General features: G+C 39.4%; 2 protein-coding genes across 2 annotated transcripts in view; one reads left to right on the top strand and one right to left on the bottom strand.

The window, feature by feature from the left end:
* LOC108665193 (nuclear pore complex protein Nup133) overlaps positions 1-18536 on the bottom strand; it is a 23547-nt gene extending 5011 nt beyond the window's left edge. Inside the window, exons 1-17 of the mRNA XM_018151926.2 lie at positions 18334-18536; positions 17981-18105; positions 17693-17803; positions 17091-17215; positions 16199-16297; positions 15614-15731; positions 14034-14140; positions 13221-13394; positions 12521-12686; positions 6012-6221; positions 4679-4884; positions 4274-4498; positions 3835-3983; positions 2860-2980; positions 2254-2493; positions 1477-1622; positions 799-812 (exon numbers count right to left, since the gene is read on the bottom strand). Of these exons, the coding sequence (XP_018007415.2) occupies positions 799-812; positions 1477-1622; positions 2254-2493; positions 2860-2980; positions 3835-3983; positions 4274-4498; positions 4679-4884; positions 6012-6221; positions 12521-12686; positions 13221-13394; positions 14034-14140; positions 15614-15731; positions 16199-16297; positions 17091-17215; positions 17693-17803; positions 17981-18105; positions 18334-18494 (2497 nt within the window). The 5' untranslated portion in view covers positions 18495-18536. The remainder of the gene's footprint in view (positions 1-798; positions 813-1476; positions 1623-2253; positions 2494-2859; positions 2981-3834; positions 3984-4273; positions 4499-4678; positions 4885-6011; positions 6222-12520; positions 12687-13220; positions 13395-14033; positions 14141-15613; positions 15732-16198; positions 16298-17090; positions 17216-17692; positions 17804-17980; positions 18106-18333) is intronic.
* Positions 7415-11856, top strand: LOC108665194 (probable protein BRICK1-B). The gene is made up of 3 exons (XM_018151927.2): positions 7415-7482; positions 10793-10900; positions 11094-11856. The coding sequence occupies exons 2-3, from the start codon at positions 10802-10804 to the stop codon at positions 11250-11252; spliced, it is 258 nt and encodes an 85-aa protein (XP_018007416.1). The 5' UTR covers positions 7415-7482; positions 10793-10801; the 3' UTR covers positions 11253-11856.
* Positions 18537-20852: the final 2316 nt, after the last annotated feature.

Genomic DNA, 20852 nt, shown 5'->3' on the forward strand with positions numbered 1-20852 from the left:
AGATGTGTATAAGAGACAAACATAGTATTGCACTAGCACTAGTATCTGCGGTAGAACATATTATTTCACTAGTACTAGTACTAGTATCTGCAGGAGAACATATTATTGCACTAGCACTAGTACTAGTATCTGCAGGAGAACGTATTATTGCAATAGTACTAGTACTAGTATCTGCGGGAGAAGATATTATTGCACTAGTACTAGTACTAGTATCTGCAGGAGAACATATTATTGCACTAGCACTAGTACTAGTATCTGCAGGAGAATGTATTATTGCACTAGCACTAGTGCTAGTATCTGCGGGAAAACATTTTACTGCACTAGCACTAGTACTAGTATCTGCGGGAGAAGATATTATTGCACTAGTACTAGTATCTGCAGGAGAACATATTATTGCAATAGTACTAGTACTAGTATCTGCGGGAGAACATATTATTGCACTAGCACTAGTACTAGTATCTGCAGGAGAACATATTATTGCACTAGCACTAGTACTAGTATCTGCGGGAGAATGTATTATTGCACTAGCACTAGTGCTAGTATCTGCGGGAAAACATTTTACTGCACTAGCACTAGTACTAGTATCTGCGGGAGAACATATTATTGCACTAGCACTAGTACTAGTATCTGCGGGAGAACATTTTACTGCACTAGCACTAGTACTAGTATCTGCGGGAGAACATATTATTGCACTGTGGTTCTGCGGTTTAGTGCAATACTGCGGTTCACATATTATAGCACTAGCACTATGATAGTAATGTATAATGCTCTATAAAATATGCTAGATATTTTACGAACATTTAATTGATATTCTAAAAAAGCAGTTTATATGGTTAATATTAGTAAGGCATTGATGTTCACGTTATTATAGCCATGATTGTGTGTCATGTCTTGTGCGTCATCATAATAATCAATTTAATAATAATAATCGTAATGGCAGATTAAATAACAATAATCGTCATAATAATAGATTAAATAACAATAATCATCATAATAATAGATTAAATAACAATAATCATCATAATAATAGATTAAATATTAATAATCATTATTATAATTGATTCAATGATAATAATCATTATAGTAATTAAAGATATAATAATAATAATCAAAATAATCGATTATATAATAATAATCATCATAATAACCGATTGGAAGAAAACAAGCGGTGTTGAAAAATGTCAACTTCAGAATAAATAGACGGCAACAAGGGAAGGCAGCGGTGTCAGCAGGCAGTGAACTAGTCACCTGGCAGTGCTGGCAGCGGTGTCAGCAGGCAGTAAATTAGTCACCTGGCAGCGCTGTCAGCAGGCAGTAACCTAGTCACCTGGCAGCGCTGGCAGCGGTGTCAGCAGGCAGTAAACTAGTCACCTGGCAGCGCTGGCAGCAGGCAGTAAACTAGTCACCTGGCAGCGCTGGCAGCAGGCAGTTAACTAGTCACCTGGCAGCGCTGGCAGCAGGCAGTTAACTAGTCACCTGGCAGCGCTGGCAGCGGTGTCAGCAGGTCGCAGCAGGGAGGTCAGCTGCGGCTGGTAGCCCGCCAGGATGACGTCAGCGAGGTCGACGAGCGACGCGTACAGCGACGCGCGCGACGCAGCGTCAGCAGCCTGCCCGATACCCACCTGCGGGGGGTGGGGGTTGTGAGTCACGGGAGGAGGAGTCACGGGGGAGGAGGGAAAAGGTGAGTCATGAAGGGTGGTGAGTCACGGTAGGGGGGGTGAGTAGGAGGGGGTGAGTCACGGGAGATGGATGCGAGTCATGGGATGGTGGGGGGTGAGTCATGAAGGATAGGCGAGTCACGGGAAGGGAGAGGGGGGAGTCACGGGAGGAGGGGTGGTGAGTAAAGGGAGGCGAAGTGAGTCATGAGGCATTAAAGATGATGACATTCACGCCTCATTATGCTCCAATTAGTATTAATTGAACGCGCTAATTCCCGTACAATAGCATAACAGATATTATATAACATTAATTGCGATACTTTAGTCCAGCTCAACAATTATTAACTCGTTTTTATGGAAATGGTACAGCTGAACAAGGTTATTGTGAAAATAATCATGTCGAACTAAACCATTAATATTTCTATCAGCTAATTTAATTAACATCAGGAGAGTTAATTTCCTTTGGAGCTCAAAGTCCAAAGCGCCGCTGAGATGTGGCGACTTTTGAGGCACAAATAACGCTTATTTTTCTGAGTGTACGACGATATTCCTGCGCAGGCATTTCCTTGACTGTACATAACAAACAGGGCCCCACCTCTACAATATTCCTGTGGAGGGCTATGAGGAGGGTGCGGAGGCCCCTGGGTCCCCCACTGGCGGTCCAGGGGACATACTCAGTGGGGGGCGACGAAGGTATGGCCGGGGGGGCGGGCCTGCCCCCCGCCGTGGCGGCCCTGCCCCCCGCCGTGGCGGCCCTGACGAGGGCGAGGACGAGGGACGCCGTCGTGTGCAGCGTCCCGGGGGCGTCCCGGGGCGCCACGTCCGCGTCCACCACCTGGGGGCGACAGTGAGAGTGATTAGTGGTGATGATTAGTGGTGATGATTAGTGGTGATGATTAGTGGTGATGATTAGTGGTGATGATTAGTGGTGATGATTAGTGGTGTAATTAGTGGTGATGATTACTGGTGATGATTAGTGGTGATAATTCAATATCTTTGATAAGGATGAAAGTTTCGTGCTGCAGAGCCCTGCTGAGGCCCCATACGACGCACCTGCTGCAGGGCCCTGCTGAGGCCCCACACGACGCACCTGCTGCAGAGCCCTGCTGAGGCCCCACACGACGCACCTGCTGCAGGGCCCGGCTGAGGCCCCACACGACGTACCTGCTGCAGGGCCCTGCTGAGGCCCCACACGACGTACCTGCTGCAGGGCCCTGCTGAGGCCCCACACGATGTCGTGCACGGCGCTCACGCGCCAGTAGAAGAGGTCGGCGGCAGTGAGGCGACCCGTCACCACGTCACCACGCTCACGCACCACCTCCCTGCACCACATCACACATCACACTTAGTTGTGACGTCAAACTAGTGTCATTAGTAGTACGTTACACTAGTGACACTAGTAGTTACGTCACACTAGTGATAGTATTGGTGACGTCACACTAGTGAACCTGGTGGTTACGTCACACTAGTGACACTAGTAGTTACGTCACACTAGCGACACTAGTGGCTACGTTAGTTACTTTAGAAGGTTAGGTCATAACCAAGAGCACTATAGGCAGGCAAGAGGCCTAGTCTGTCCTATATTTTATTATATTGTATCGTTTTATTGCATCGTCTAGCCATACATTGAGAGGTGAACGGCACACATGCAAGGAGAACAAAATATCTTATTCAGATGCCCAAAAAATGGAACGAAATATGTATAATAACAATAAAATATATCATTGTGTTGCTTACAAATATAAATAAGATTTTTACGAGAAAGAAGTAGCATTATATAGAAGATGTAACATAATTAAATATATGTACAGAAGTAGCATTATTGATTAGCTCGTACGCGACGTATTAGTAGTATTATTATACATAGAAGAACTAGCATTATGTAATATATGTATAGATGTAGCATCATTAAAAAATCGTACGCGATGTTTTAGTAGTATTATTATATATAGAAGAAGTAATATTATTAAACATAAGTACCTATATAAGTAGCATCAGTATGTATCTCTAACGTGATGTATTAGTAGTACTATTATTATATATAGAAGAACTAGCATCATTAAATATACGTATTGAAGAGTATTATTAAATATATGTATAGAGGCAGCATTATTATATATAGAAAAAGTATTATTATTAAACATAAGTATATGAGTAGCATTTAGTCATGACTGACGCGATGGCGTGGTCGACGAGCTGCTGGTGCTGCTGGTGCCGGGCCCTGAGGGCGGCCGCGAAGGCGAGGCGCTGGGTGTCCTCCTGCAGCGTCTTGCGGGCCTGGTCCCCACTGCTCCCCAGCAGGCCCAACTGGCCCCACAGCCCCGTCTGGAGGGGACAATACAAGTTATGCTGGCCCCACAGCCCCGTCTGGGGCACAATAAAATAAAAGTTATGCTGGCCCCACAGGGGCCAGCATAAGGGAAACAACACAAGTTATGAAGGCCCCACAACACACACAATAGACAAGACAACACAAGTTATGAGGGCCCCATAGCACACACAATACACAAGACAACACAAGTTATGAGGGCCCCACAACACACACAATACACAAGACAACACAAGTTATGCGGGCCTCAGAAGAAACACAATACACAAGACAACAATATACAGACCTGGTGCAGGAAGTTGAGGTAGAACTTGTGTGCCGTCATCTTGTCCCTGATTTGGTTGGTGATGATGAGTGAGTGTGTGGTGCCCCCACCGCCCCCCACGCCCCCCACCTCGGCCCAGCGGGGGTCAGTAGCGGGGGTGTCGTCCAGCAGCTTCCTGGAGAGGGCGAGGGCTGCGTCAGGCAGGTCCTGGTAGCTCCCCTGGGGGAACGTCTCCTCCAGCACTCCCTGTGGGGGAGCTGTCATTAGAACGTCTAAATAATCAATTATTCATTAACTGAATAAAGAAAAATGAATAATAATTGATTATTCATTAACTGCAGTTAATGAATAATCAATTATTCATTAACTGCAAAAAATATATATTTTTTAAATAATTATTTCCCACTATCACCACCAGTACTTCACATGCTCAGATGAAGGCATAAGAGAAGCACACCTCTGTAGCTGCAGGTCGCCTGCAGGGGCGGCGCCCCCGGGGGGCGTGACGGCGAGGACGCCCTGCGAGGCGCTGAAGAAGAGCGCGTGCCCCTTGAGGCGCCCCGTCCCCAGCAGGCGGTCCCCGGGGGCGGGCAGGGCGACGCGGACCGACAGCGCGATGGTCGCGTCGCTGCCTGGGGGACAACTTCATTATTACCTTCATTACTTAATAAATATTATATTACTAATTACCTAACTTCACAAATATTACCTTTTTTACTTTATGAATATTATATTACTAATTACCTAACTTCAGAAATATTACCTTTATTACTTGATGAATATTGTCTTACTAATTACCTGCCTTCAGAAATATTACCTTTATTAATTACCTAGCACGATAGCGCGATGGTCGCGTCGCTGCCTGAGGGACAACTCCATTATTACCTTCATTACTTGATGAATATTATCTTACTAATTACCTGCCTTCATGAAAACTATCTCTATTAATTACCTGCCTTGATAAATATTACCTTCATTATTTAATTTTAATGAATATTATCTCACTAATTGCATATCTTCATAGATATTACCTTTATTGTTTACCTAGCTTAATGAATATTATCTCTATTAATTACCTATCTTAATAAATACCACATTTTAAAAATTACAAACCTTATTAAATATAACCTTTATTTATTACCTACCTTGATATATATCAACTTAATTAAATACCCTCCTCAATTATTAGTGCCTTATTAAATTACCTAAGTTTTTTGTGCACTAATCACCAAAAACATTCTAGCATCATTGTCAAGGACAAAATCAACTTATAAATTTTAACTAATAATACATGAATAAACTACCTTAAATAGCATTTCTGCTCTAGTAACAATTCAATTATTGTCGGTCAAACGCTTCTTCCATCATATTCTGTATACTTCACCTAACTCAGATCAATGTTAATATAATATTAATATCTATTAAATGCTATAATATATCATAAAGTATTAATATAGATATCTATATTGATCAAGATAGATATCCATCTATATCTTCATGACGGTGCCGGGTGCACACATGCACTGTCATGTACTCATATACCTACACTAAAGTCGCCATGCGCTCATGTCGCCATCTTCCCATATAAACAAAAGAGTTGCTGTTAATAATTCATGAGACGTTGTTTTGATATATAAATGAATTGAGATATCTTTAGTGCATTGTTCTTATTAGTATAAGACAGTAGGTATTGTGTTATTGTTCTTTTATAAGATTATATGGGAAGTGGTGACTCATGTAACAGGAGCGTAGGTCTCACAGGGCACGGCGATGACGCTGCTGGGGGTGTGCACGAAGGCAGTACAGGAGGCAAGCACAAGTCTGTACTGCAGGAGGGGGGCAGGGGGCGCTGAGTCATCACTCACCCCCCCACTGGAGGAGGGGGGGTCGAGGGAGGGGGGGACGTCACTCTGCTGCAGTAGTGTCGTGCTCAGTACCCCCTGGGGGCAGCTGCCGCTCTCCACCACCGCTGGAGGGGGGGGGGCAATAAAAGGCTTTTACAAACGTACAACTCAGTGACACAATCACCGAGATGCGATCAAACCAGTCAACTAATCCGTCATGGGAATGACGGGTTTGTTTACGTTTCTCGCTCTACGTGACGTAACAATAAAGCTTACCTGAAAGACGGAACTTCTCGGGGGTCAACCTTATATAATTCAACCATGAAGTTACCAATGTAGCTAAAGAAAAATATAATAACGAACAACTAAGCGCCCCGTGATCCATCGCAATTATTTAACATTCATATAATAAATTTTTCCAGCGAAACTTTCATTAAAAAATATGCACGGTAAATAAGTCAGCGGCCTTCATAATACTCCTGTAAAGTTATGTACTAGGTAGCTAAATATTAGGGCATGCATTTCAAGTATTGTGTAGAACCGCGAACCACTCCGCAGATCCTGCACCACTCTGAGCTGGGCCTATACTTTCAAAAAAAAAAAAAAAAAAAAAAAAAAAAACCGTTAAGAGATCGTAAGTTCATCAGCCAATCATTGACGGCCTTTGAAGCCAAATCCGACAATCATAGAGTTGAAAATAGAGCGTAAATACTTACGTTTAATTAGGGAATTTTGAAGGTAAGGCCCCTGGTCAATAAATCCGTATAGTAGTGGTCAGAACTACGATTCATAACGTTCGGTTACGTAAAAACAATGTAGCTGGTTCAATGTTGCACCCACGGTTCAATGATGGACCAAAAATATATCGTTTCTATTGAATATTGATATCATAATTTTTGAAGATCGGTGGCATAAGTGCTGGGCTAACCGAGTGGAAATGACGGTAGTGAAAGTTAAAAATATATATAAAAATTTCAATATCAACCCCTAATTCGCAGCTTGCACGCATGAAATACGGTAAGTCAAGAAATTTTCGAAAGCTCATAACACATCTTGATTTTCTTTTAACCTAACTATCAAGTAGGGAATAAAAAATCACATCTTCAGCACGAAAATAAATTTACAGAACATTCACATGCAACCAATACGATTAAAATATTTATTATTAAATTTTAAATTAATTCATTCCACAAATCGTCTATTAAAAATGTTCTTCAATATTATGAACATTTTACATTTTATCTTCTTGTGTGACCGCAAATAAGTTTGATTAAGGATTTTCTTCCGTAAGCTCCTATTTAGACATGACCGCGCCCGAAAAATGTAAACAAACCCAAGGTTGGAAGGGAAGTGGGGACGCTATCAACAATCAATTGGGAATACGAGGTGAATCGTTCAGTTGACTTCGTCTCCAACTCCAAGCTGTGAAAAGTAAAGGTTACAGTATATTTTTCAATGAAATGTTTTACACGTTATCCATTTCTTTTGCAATAATGGTTTCAAGGCATATGTAACAACGGGTTCCGCGACCGCGATATCATGTACCCTCAGCTGACAGCTCAGTATGTTTTTCACTTTTCAGCACTTCAAATTATGGAAATATTGTTGCGCTAACATTATCAAAATTCAAATGAACTACAAATGCAGAACACTAGTTAGCCTGAAATTATTTTTATTGTTATTTGAGACTGAAACCAATTATTATAATAGACAAATTTGTCATAGTAGCTATCAATAGTTGAAATACCTAGATGGCACTGTCAATTTTATTACAGGATTGGAATTTTCCTACTTGTTCCTAAAATCTCATGGCTGAGGTGGCTCCAACATAACACATTTTTAATACATTTGGAATCTTGTAGAACGTTGTGCACTTTGGCTATCAATTAGATAGGTCATAGGGGGTAATTCATCTGGCACTGGCGGAAATGTTGCAGTTCCGGAAATGGCAGGACAGCTTTAGTCGCTGCCCTAAAGGTAGATTTTTTCCATGCTTGCTGTCAAAGCAAGATTTTGAAAATTTCCTTTTTGAAGTGTCTTTAAACATTATTGGAGACAAACAAAGCTTGCAGTCCCTCCCAAGTAGGCCAATTTTAAACACATTTGGAATCTCACAACCAAATTGTACACATTAGGTTTAAGTAATAATTATATTGTAACAGGATTGGAATTTTCCTACTTGTTTCTGAAATATCACAGCTTCAATGTGACAAATTTTAATACATTTGGAATCTTGTACCCTGATCGTGCATATTTGTTAACAATTAGATAAGAGGTAATTTGTCTGGCAACTGGCTGGAATCTTGCAGCTCCAGAAATTGTAGAAAGGCTCTAGTTGTGGCCCAAAAATTAAGAGGTTTTCAACAAATGTATTGGAAGTAATTCATCTTGTGGGAATTATGCCATGGTCAGGAAGATGTGCCAGGTGCACGGGAATTTATTTTGTCATTTTAACGACCTGCGCGGTGCGCCGTACTACGTTGGTAAAAAAATGCGCCGTGCGCCGCACACGCAAGTATATTGACTACGCGAGTCGAACTGACAATAATAAAATGTAAGACATGTCCGGGTTACTTCTGACTCTTCCGGTTGTCCGCCTTGTCGGATACGGAACGTACGGTAATTGTAAACTGCGGCAAAATGTAAACAGACGGTGTTCAGTGTTGCCATATGACTTTGGAGAAAATTTCTTCTAAAATAAAGATGGCCGGGATTGCGCGAAGATAATCAATTTTCATTATATTGTGCCAACTGTGCACAGCAATAGCTTAAAAAAAGTGAAAATGCGCGGGAAAATTCACCGAAAACATACATCATCCTGAGTGTGGGAATTATGCAGAGCCAAAATTGGTAGGAAGCTCTAGTTGTGGGCCAAAAGGCATGTGTAATCCATACCAATTGCTAGCAATCAGTAACCATGCCTGTCTCCAAAGTCATGAATGTAAATCATAAAACTATGGTAGCGCAAGACTTTCTCATTTACTGCATTTTTTATTTTCCTCATCTTCAATTCAGACTGGAAAATTGGGCACAAGCCACCCATGAATGAGACAAAAATGCATATCTATCTGCTATTTCAAAGTGGTAATGTATAATAATGCTGATAAGCAAGATTAAAAACTTCCAAATCATTACTAACATCTCTCAGCTCCCAAGCAGGTGTGGAATATAGCTTCCTTTTGAGCTGAAACAAGAGTTTTCATGAAATTTTTGGAGCTGTGAGATTCCCACTATAGAGGAATTATATACCTCCTATCTCATTGTTAACAAAAGTGCACAATTGGACCGCAGGATTCCAAAAGTATTTAAACTTTGTCCTTTTGGAGCTGTAGTATTTCAGTAGCAAGTAAAAATTTCTAATTTGGCTCCAAATTGACCTTTGGAATATTGTAGCTTAATCACCATTCAGGAATATTGGGCAGAAACTACTAATAATTGAGACAAAAAAAAAAAAAATGCCTCAGCTTGCTATCAATTTCACAATTTGTATAGCTTTTGCACAATATCTTTAAAAAAAGAGGAATACAACACATTTTTGCATGCAATTTATAAAATTTGCATATGAAATATTTTCACCCATTATTTTTGGAATTCTGCTACATATTCTAAATTGGTAGTATTGGCTATTAAGTATATTCCACACCTGCTGGCAGAGTGGATATACTAGTAATGATGATTCATATATTCATACCATAGTTCATTCAGCCTGGTAACTTAATTAGGTCCAAAACATCAGCTAACTATTAAGGCATTATAGCTTTGGGTTTATGGATCCAATGGTATACCTATACACTTGTTCATATGTATGTTATCCCTTTTGAATTTGACTTAATTACAATGCTACTAAAAGTAGATAGAAATTGCCCATGAATGAGCCAATAGTGCCCTTGCCCATGGACAATTTAATTGGCATTGATTTCCTAAAATTTCCTATGAAAGAAAAATTTAGTCTAAATTTGCATCACACAACTTCACTAAAATGTAAATATTGTGGCACCAATGACACATATTTTTTTTTTATTGGAAACTGCATCTCATTTCACTACAGTCCCCTACAAAAATTTCCAAACCTAATAATATTTTGTTGATGTTCATGTATTACTGGCAGGCATGGAATATACTGGCAACCTATTTTTAACAACTAGACAACTTTAATATCAGGCCAATTATTTTTAAAAATTGCCAAAAAAATAATCAGTTTATGGGAAAATTTTTTAAAAATCTTGGGCAAAGATGGACTGTTTTTCTTTATTTTCTGATAGGAAACTAGGTAGGCAAGGGCAAGAGAGATAGGTGACATTTGACATTGTTTGTAAGCATGGGCATTTTTGTCTAATCCACAGGTGACTTCTGCCTGATGGTTCCCATTAAGAGCTTTTCCACCATTTTTGGGAGCCAAAATTTCTGCTATATGATTTATCTCCTATATGTTTCTTAATGAAAGTTCACGATCAAGCTGTGCAATTCCAGATTTACTGAGAATTTATCACTTGTAAACTACAAGGTACCAGCAATGAGAAAGAATTTACCACTCTAGGTAGCAGACATGTCAGACAGCTTTGCAACAGCAATAAAACTAATTTGTACAATTTTTTATATCCAGTATATGATAAGTGGAATAGAATGGGAAAATGTTTTAATTAATATAAAATTGAAATTAATGTCATATTTGCTAATATATACGTTCTATTTACAGAGACTGACAATGTCTTCTAGAGGAGCAACTGCAACAGCGTCAGGTGGACCCAATGAGGTCATCACAAAGCAAATCACAAGTGACTGGGAGAACAGAGAGTATATTGAGGTTAGTCTCAATTCTAGTGGTAAATTTAAATTTTTGTATGACCACATCAAATTTACAGACTTGTAAATACTAGGGCAACCTGAGGTACTATTTAATTTACTTTCATGTGAGACTTGCACCAATGTTACACACAAATTATATCTTCAATATGGTGTTGATATGAATGAGTCGACTAACAATTTGATATTTGCAGGTGATCACAAGCAACGTGAAGCGCATAGCTGATTTTCTGAACAGTTTCGACATGTCTTGCCGGTCTAAGCTAAGTCAACTGAACGAGAAACTCACAACACTGGAGAGGCGCATTGAATACTTAGAAGCTCGTGTCACCAAAGGAGAAACTTTGAATTAGTGGGAGAAACTAAATTTTTCATTGATTTATTTCCTTAGTGAGCAATGGAGTTACAAGATTATGATTACTGTCAGTAAATACGACTTGCACTGCTTAAGATCAGAAAAACATTTCATATGTATAAACTCAACTTGAAGGAGGATATTGATGTTAAATAAATGTATGCGGAATGCACAAGCATCGCTATGAGTTCTGATTTATCTTGATAATAGAATAAATTATGTTGCCTCCAGTAAATGATTATGGATAAAATGCAGTACTTGGGTTACCTTCTGTTGGCGAACCACTTGAATTTATTGCTTAGTGCTGCTAAACAGAACAATGAATGGTGAAATAATATATTTTGCAGATATTGTCAAACCTTAGGCCAGTCTGCATATCTGATACAACTCACCTAAATAATCTGTGATCCAAGATTGCATCTGCCATCAGCATTTCTGGCAGTTCATTTACTTACTATGTATTTTTTTTTGTCACACCACATCTCAGTTCTTAGTTTTACAACTGATAAGTTTGCTTAAACATTTATTAAGTAAGCATACTGAAGTTATTAAGTTACTTTATTCAGTCATTTTGTGTAATAAAGATAAAAAGTTGAGAGTAATAGGCGTTTTACTCTGCATGTAACTGACTGCGGGTAATGAAATGAATTTGATTTGAATGCAAACATGCCTTAGATTTAAATTTAAGCAAGTTGTGTGAGAGGAAACTAGTAGCCTCATAGCTAGTCCTGGTTGAGTGCTAAATTAGTGTGCTTATACTTCACTAGTACCATATGCTTGGTATGACAGGCAGAGGCATGGTGAAGGGTGATGGTGTGCTTGGTATGACAAGCAGCGGCGTGGTGAAGGGTGATGGTGTGTATGGTATGACAGGCAGAGGTATGGTAGGGGAAGATGGTATGCATGGTACTGGTACACACATGCGTGACACACTACATAAGTGCGTAAAAAGGTATAATACCAAGATGACAAGAAATTAAATGCATCTGAACAATTTACCCAAGTGGCATTGAAAAATAGAGGGCAAGGAAAATTCGTTAAAAAAATAACATCGAGTTTTGACACGCGAGTTACATTTTCATGAAGACTAAAGAAAGTTTTCCAATGATCAACAGGTCTGACGTCAGACTTATCTGCTGGATAAGAGAAACAGGATTGCGGGGAAACTGGAATTTAAATGGATTAGATAACCATTATCTGTTATTGAAAACTGTACTCCTAAGATGAGGAATAGAAATGAGAAGTGACAAATGGCGTAGAGCTTACCCAGTGCAAGCGTGAGCTCTGAGCCACGCGCAGGATGCAAGGCCGCCACAAGCACCACGAGCTGCGAGGGCGCGTGTGGCTGTGGCTGCGCGTCCAGTAGCCACACCCCGCCACCTCCACATGCAGGGCCTCTAGCGCCCGTGCCCCCAGCGGCACCCAGGCCAGCCTGCAGCGTCCAAGTAAACACAAGGACATGAGTTAATCTAGCGTCCCCGTGGGGAATGGTGGGGTAGACAAGGGTAGTTAGTCGCGTGGCAATCTCCCGATGGGAATGGAGAGGTGGACAAGAGTAGTTAGATGCAGGGCAAGTGTCCGTGGGGAATGGAGAGGTGGACAAGAGTAGTTAGTTGCAGGGCAAGTGTCCGTGGGGAATGGTGAAGTGGGCAAGCGTCCCCGTGGGGAATGGAGAGGTGGACAAAATTGTCACTTTGCATTTGAAACACGGAAAATGTTGAGACCAATATACAATTATTAATGTTATAATGAACAATTTAATTTTAATCAACATATATGGACAACTGGTATCATTCTTATGCCTACAATCCAGCATATAGCTTTGCTGATACCAAGCCATGTCTAATCATTTATAAATAATACTTGTACCAGCAACATAAAAGACAAAGATGAAGTCAAATAAAATAGCTCCCACAGTAATTCCAACACATTAGTTTAGTATGAAGATTATTATGCAGTAAGAGACCTGCATCTTGGCAGCAAGTGCCTGACTGACGAGCTGCAGGAGCGGCGCCTGGTAGACGAGGCTGTCACTTGAGCTGCCAGGAGACAAGTGCCAGCACTGCAGGTGCTCTGCTGACACTACCAGCACCTCCACACCGCCAGCGCTGCTGCTCCGGCACACCACTCGCACCAGCCGCTGTCAATCAAGAAATGAAGTCTTGCCGTATATCATGGAACTAAAATGTTATTACGCACCAGCCGCTGTCAAGTAACAAATAATTAAAGTCTTGCCATATATCAAGAAACAAATGTTATTTGAAGTAGGCCGTATAGGCTGATTATGCGCTGCATGATAATTGCATTGTTATAAAGCAAGCAATGTAAGCAATGCAAATCATTGAATTCCTTAAACAATTAATGGCCATCTTAAGTAAAGTCTGCGAGCAACTCGCATATATAAGTTACATACCTACAGTCTTTCAACCATTTAGCCATCTCTTCTTCAATGTTTATCCTATCACTACTAAGGTTAAGTCAAACTAAAATTGGAATAATTTCATATTTGAATGCAAGAAAGATTATAAATGTAATTTTTAAATCAATTACAACAAATTTCTAACCATATTTGAATTTCTGAAGTATTATTAAATGTAATTTTAAATCAATTACAACAATTTTCTAACCATATTTGAATTCCTGAAAGATTATAAAATTTATTTTGTAATCAATTACAACAAATTTCTAACCATATTTGAATTCCTGAAGTAATATAAAATGTAATTTTATATCATATACAACATATTTCTTACTATCACCTCGGTATTGAGCAACTCACAGCTTCGGGGGACTGGGTGGGCAAGGACCCAAACATCAAGGAGGTCACCCGACGGGACAGCCCCCCCAGCAGCCCTGCTGGGGCCTTCACCAGACGAACGCTCACTTCTGCACACCACATAAACATGTTTATTTATGAAGCATGATAAACATGGACAATGTTTATGACATAAATGAGTCTGCACACCACATAAACATGTTTATTTTTGCAACATGATAAACATGGACAATGTTTATGACATAAATATTGTCCATATGACATAAATATATGCCGACACTTCTATTCTATTCTAAATGAGTCTGCATACCACATAAACATGTTTATTTTTGAAGCATGATAAACATGGACAATGTTTATGACATAAATGAGTCTGTACACCACATAAACATGTTTATTTTTGAAGCATGATAAACATGGACAATGTTTATGACATAAATGAGTCTGTACACCACATAAACATGTTCATTTTTGAATCACGATAAGCATGGGCAATTTTTGCAACACGAATGAGTTAATGATATTTAAAGTTTGCATTAGGTAAAAAATTGTAGTTGGGCATTTATTGCATAACTCAACATAATCTTCAAAAGTTTTTGCACTGCACAAACATGTCAAGCATCAATCATTAAGCATTTTTGACCAAGATAAGAGGGATCATCAATGAGGCATGAACTATGTGACACAACACGAGTAGGATAACACGGTTAAAACAGACAACGCGGATTTAGGTCGTTATTTACCACCAATATCGCAACCAAAATAACCAAATTTCCCTTTCTGAGGCATCATTCATTGGCAACGGACAGTTTATTTTGGCCAATATAAAGGCCAGCGGCCGGGTGTAGCTTCTTGGCTTGCGCCATCTCTGTCCACTTTCTATATATTTCAACAATCAACTATACAACAATTACTATATAAATCAAAGCCGTAAGCTGCCGTCCGTCCAATAAATCAGTCCTCAGCCTGCAGCCAACCATTTCAGACAATCTTTCTACCTGATGCTTGATGCCAGGATAATTAATGAACGGCATTACCGTAAGCGCTCCTGACCACGATAGTGAAGCTGTGTTACCCGTTTGGTTTAGTTCCTTTTATCTACCAGAAGGACATTAATTCAGGAGTGTGTGGTGAACCAATCAGGGCAGGATAAATAGAACAACCAACGCGCATTTAATAACTTCATAAGAGTTGAATGATATACGAGTATTGGCGAGTGCAAGGTTGCAAGCTGTTCAGGTTGAGAACTTAGGAGATGAAATTCTACATTGAATGTAAAAAACTATAACTCAGTACTCACTGCAGTGAGTGACAGAGAGCGCATTTTCTCGTCGACGAAAACATGAAATCATGGACAGACGGACGGACGGACAGACAGACGGACGGACATGACAAGCACAATAGTGCATTTTTTCCATAAATGAGAAAATGCGCTAAAAAGGCTAAGCAAAATATATAGTACAATGAGTTTAACATGAATTTGAATAATTAAATAAATTAAACTAAATTAATTTAATTATAGCCCAACAAGAAAATATCCTTGATGGTTATACTATCATAATTATATTTAGTTTATTAAGCACCAGGCTGAGAGGAGTGCGGCGCAGGGCTCGGCAGCAGCAGAAGGCACGTCGAGGTCGTCGTCGCCAGGAAGTAGCCGAGTCTTGAGCTCAGGTACAATAAACTGTCGCATTCCTGGCCCTGTACACACAATACATCAGCGCAGGTACAATAAACTGTCACATTCCTGGCCCTGTACACACAATACATCAGCTCAGGTACAATAAACTGTCACATTCCTGTCCCTGTACACACAATACATCAGCTCAGGTACAATAAACTGTCACATTCCTGTTCTTGAACTCACAATCAGTCAACTGAAGGGCGTGCACACATTTTCTCAGTGAAATACTTGCTGCAAATGCAATGATAATGAAATTAACTAATTTTATTTCACACGAACTAATTCATTATAGATTGTTCGGGTGTCAAATAGCCACGGCATTTGTGGCAGGACAATTTCTTCAGATAGGAGCGAGAATCTAACAGGATAGGCAATAGAACTTGAACTACTAAATCATGATAAAGAATGAGAACAGGCAGTGAACGAGAGAAATAAGTTAATGGGCTTTATTAAAGTACAGCATTACTGAGATATCTTTGTTCACCTGGAGCTCAGTGGTGATCTCAGCGTAGGAAGACTCGTGTGCGATGCTGTGCCAGTAACGCACGTTTCCTTCAGGTGACACTGCCATGCATGACGGCAACTGTGGTGGCAACACAATGCTATGTAAACAGATGATGGCAACTGTGGTGGCAACACAATGCTATGATGCCAACTATAGCAAAAAAAAAGCGTTATAAACATCATATATTCCCAAATTTGAATTACCTTATGTAAAATTTTAGCTCTTCAACACAAAAAATCAGAATTATAACGTAGTAAATTTGTTTCAAGTTGCAAATAAATAAATATATGCACTAAAAGCTACTTGTCCAACTTATTGGTCCCAGGATACCCAGGGAGTTTGGCGAAAAAACATTTGTAAAATCATTTAATTGTGAAAAATATGGTTTGTAATGGCCTTTCTTGTAGACTTTGTTTGATTATTCTTTATATAGTCTGTACTTAATATAATTGTCACGTTTTCATAGCAAGCTCCCATAGATATCGAATAGGAGAATTGTAGTAATCTTCACTATAATTTAGCTATGGAGAGTAATGGTCATGGAGTGAAACATGGACTATACTTCCCTCTTATATTTGATTTAAATAGGCCTTTTAAGCCTGGGAGTTCCTTATTTTAGAACTGATTACAACCCCTGCCTTCATTGAGTCATGTGAAATTATGTTGTATGGCAACTGTCACAAATAAAACTGCTTTTTCAGGGCTAGCAGGGCATTACATATCAATCATGCCAAAAAGTTTCAGAGGTGACAACAACGCAAAAATTAAGCGCACTTTGTGGTTTTATCAATAAATCTTACTCTTATCATTAACTCTAATGTTACTCTTTCAAGCCACTTAATAGGACAGGAAAATTGCCTAAATTAATAACCTGAGATGAGTCAGGTTGTCGTAGTACGACCAGCTGAGCTCTGTGCGCCAAGTCACTCTGGGGGAGCAGCAACTCCCTGAACTCTGTGGCATGGCCTCCACGGCCTGACCTTGACATGGGCGTGCCTGATATGGGCGATTCAATGAGTAAAAAAAATATTGGTTATGGCTCCTATGAAGATTTAAAAGAAGAATAAATATTTAGTATCAGGACAAATGATGGAATTAACTGGTATCAAAAATTGCCAAATCAATCTCCAAAAATTTTTGTTTTAGCCAGAATCTGGTATCAAGGTCAGGATCATCTGTCAAGTAGTTTAAAATGAACAGAAATACTTGTTTCAAAATTTTACCATTTCCCCTATATATGTAAAAAAGATCTTAAATAGGCTGGGAATAATATTGGCTTTGATCATCAGGCTCTGAGGGCTGGGTGTTACAGATGAGAGAAATAAATTCACCTGTACAGAAATACATTCTTATTAAATTTATTAATAAATTAATGATTAATTATTAATTAAACGTTAATTATTAATTGATAATGATAAATTATTAATTATTTATAATTAAATTTGTGTAATATAAAATAAATAAGATGCACACCTGCAAGCGGGAGGTGTCCTTCATTGGTGAACCGCCACACTAGCAGCCGACGCCCCGTCACCAGCCAAGCCCAGCCACAAGAGCTTAACACCACTGACATTTCACTGCTCTCTGTAATAATTATATTTATACTACAAATTGGCTATAATAAGAGTTAAATTATATTTCTTATTCAATAATAAACTCCATTATTATTAATAAACTCAAAAATTTGTATGCAGCGTGAATGACTGACTTAAAGGTCTTGACTGGAGGTCAGCACGCACCCAAATTCCACTTTTTACTTACTCTCAGAAAATGTGAGGGCTTCTTTGACCAGAGCTGGCAAGGCATTTCCATAAGTTTCAATGCAATATTGACTTTGTTGGCCCAAGGCAGTACCAGGAGTGCCTAGAGTGGGAGTGTTGCGGCCACTGCAACACATATATTTCATAATTAATAAAAAGTTTGACTGAAATAAGTATTTCATATCTACCAGAGAAATTATATCATGCAAATATCCTCAGAAATTGAATCAGAATAAGCAAAAATTTTAAAATACAATAATAATTTATTATTGTACAATTTATACATTAATTATATGAATCAAAATTGATCAGTACAGTAATTTGAAGTCTTCCACATTATATATTTTTCTGTACCTTGGATTAGCAAAAGGTGAACGTGCATTGGAGCGAGAACCTCCCACACCAAATGGACTGCCTGCAAGTCCACCCACACTGGTGCGTCTCCGGCTGCCTGAGGCTAAAGCTCGCCCACTTGCAGAAGATGGCAAATTTGTTCCAGTTTTAGGAGTAAACATCTTAGCTTCAATAGAAAAAAACTCTAACTAATTAATTCTCTGTAGAAAAAATATGATTTTTCTTAGTTAAGATCTGAGGAAATGGCAGTAAAAACAATTATCATGCATGTATATTTGATTGAATATTTGATTTAATTGCTAATAAAAGAACATTCAGTGAATTACTCTGAAAAATTAATTACCCAGGATTGAAAAATGTCCTATTCCTTAATAAAATCTTGCAGTTCCAAAGTGATACATTTTTTGAGAATTTTATAATCTCACAGCTGCATTGGAAACTTTTGTCAACAATTAGATAAGATAGATATAATCCATGTAGGACATTGAAAAAAAAACAAGAAAGATTTAGTTCTGGCTCAGAGATGGAAAGTAGTAGATACATTTCATACTTGCACCATCTCACAGATGATTTCGTTTGTTAATATGGCCCTTGCCCAATTTATCCAAGTAAATAGATGAAAATTGCACATTTCTTATCTTGATTTTTGTGGAAATATGTGATATGTTGCTCATGTAATAATATTAACCCATGATTTTTTTTATTCTGCCAGATATTACAGGTTGGCAACACTATGCTTCTTTCAATAAATTTAATTTGTGCTAATTAGAGAAAGAAACAATTTAATTTCGCACCAAGAAATCAAACAATAGGAAAGAACTGCAGTGTTTTACATAATTTGATTGATGTAAACCAAAATATTCATTACCAAGATGACTAAATATTCAATCAATCAATATCATTCTGGGTTATTGGGCAGGATTAAAAAAGTTGCAGGTAAAATAATAATTTTATGGGTGATCTTCAAAAATTGCTGTTTGTTGTTTCTGTTACAACGGGGCACATAACAACACTGGTGACTGATGACTGATGAGGATGGAAGAGCAAAGAATCAGATTGACCATCTCCCGGCATAGAGGCAAACCCAAGATTTTTTTAGAATCAGCTCATTTTTAATTTCCCCATATAGGTACTCAATATTTCAATCAATTTCTTATGAATGATATTGCTGATATCCAAGAGACTAAGCAGTCTACTTATAGGACTTAGAAATGAACACTTTAGGAAGGGCAGCCAAAAAATGTTTGCCTTTGCCGCTACGTCTCCTGATTGATCAACAGATATTGGAGATCTTCTAGGACAGATCTTCTGTCCTAGACATGCAAGTACGTAGAGAGGAGCTGATATCAGTGGTGATCACTCCCTGCTGAAGACGAGCCATCAAACTGCATCTATGTACTCACAGAAACAATAACAAGGCTAAGACAAGGATGGATCTGAATTATCCAAGAGATAAGGGGGCAAGGGAGAAGTAGTATGGTACCTGGTGAAGACAAGCCATCAAACTGCATTTGAGTACCCACAGAAACAATAACAAGGCTAAGACAAGGATGGATCTGAATTAAGAAAGAGAAGAGGGGGCAAGGGAGACGTGCTGCGAGGCAGTCACAAACAAGCTAGACACAACCAGGGGAGTGAAAACATAGAGGAGGTATGGGAATTGCAGTGGAAAAGTCTGTTAAATTGGCAGAAAATGTGCTTGGCTACAAGAAATGGAGGAGCAAGCCATGGATCAGGAGTAATACCTGGAGACTGATTGACAAGAGAAGAAATACCCAAGGCAGGGATTGCAAGTACCTGATCAGAACGAATTAAAAACGAATTAGAGAAGAGTACAGGGAAGAGGAGAGGGGAGTAAAAAGGAGCATAAGAGAAGGCAAAAGAATGTGGATGTAAGAAAAAGCAGGCAGAGCACAGAACGCAGCAGAAAATGGAAAACAAAGAATTGTACAGTATCACACAACAGCTGACATGATAGAGTACCAACACCAGACAGCTGCTGGAGTGGAGAGTAAAAGCTGGGGTTGCTGCTGAAGAGCAAAGAGGCTAGCAAGATGGAGAGAACATTTCCAGGAATTTCTCATCAGAGGAGCCACCACAGGGGGACAGAGAGGAAGTGCATGAGATAAGATATCCTAGCTAAGGCATCAGATGTGGAGGGAATCGACAGCACACTGAGGGCCCTCAGGAAAGAGAGGGGGGGGGGGGAGCTCCTGCAGCAGACCAAATCTCAGGCAAATTGCTTAAAGCAAACATTGAACTGACCAGCTCAGAACTAAAGCAGATTTTTTGAACTATTTTGGACCAGGAGGCAGTTAAAGCACAATGGCCCAAATGACTCATTTGGCAAATTCAAAAGTGAGGAAACCCTTAAGATTGCAGAAACTGGAGGGGATTTACATTGTTGCCTCTTGCTAGAAAGGTGCACATCAAGATTCTCACCAACAGGATACTAGGTGGAGTGGACTCCTTGTTCTGGAAAGAATAAGCCAGCTTCAAGAAGGGCAGAGGAACTGGCA

Source organism: Hyalella azteca, unplaced genomic scaffold, assembly GCF_000764305.2.
Source record: "Hyalella azteca isolate HAZT.00-mixed unplaced genomic scaffold, Hazt_2.0.2 contig12914, whole genome shotgun sequence".
Classification (NCBI taxonomy): Eukaryota; Metazoa; Arthropoda; class Malacostraca; order Amphipoda; family Hyalellidae; genus Hyalella; species Hyalella azteca.

Excerpts from the sequence above, each read along its gene's own strand:
- LOC108665194 (XM_018151927.2), top strand. The coding sequence starts at position 10,802 with ATGTCTTCTAGAGGAGCAACTGCAACAGCGTCAGGTGGACCCAATGAG. Across the intron at positions 10,901-11,093 it reads AGAACAGAGAGTATATTGAG|GTGATCACAAGCAACGTGAA; the intron begins GTTAGTCTCAAT and ends TGATATTTGCAG.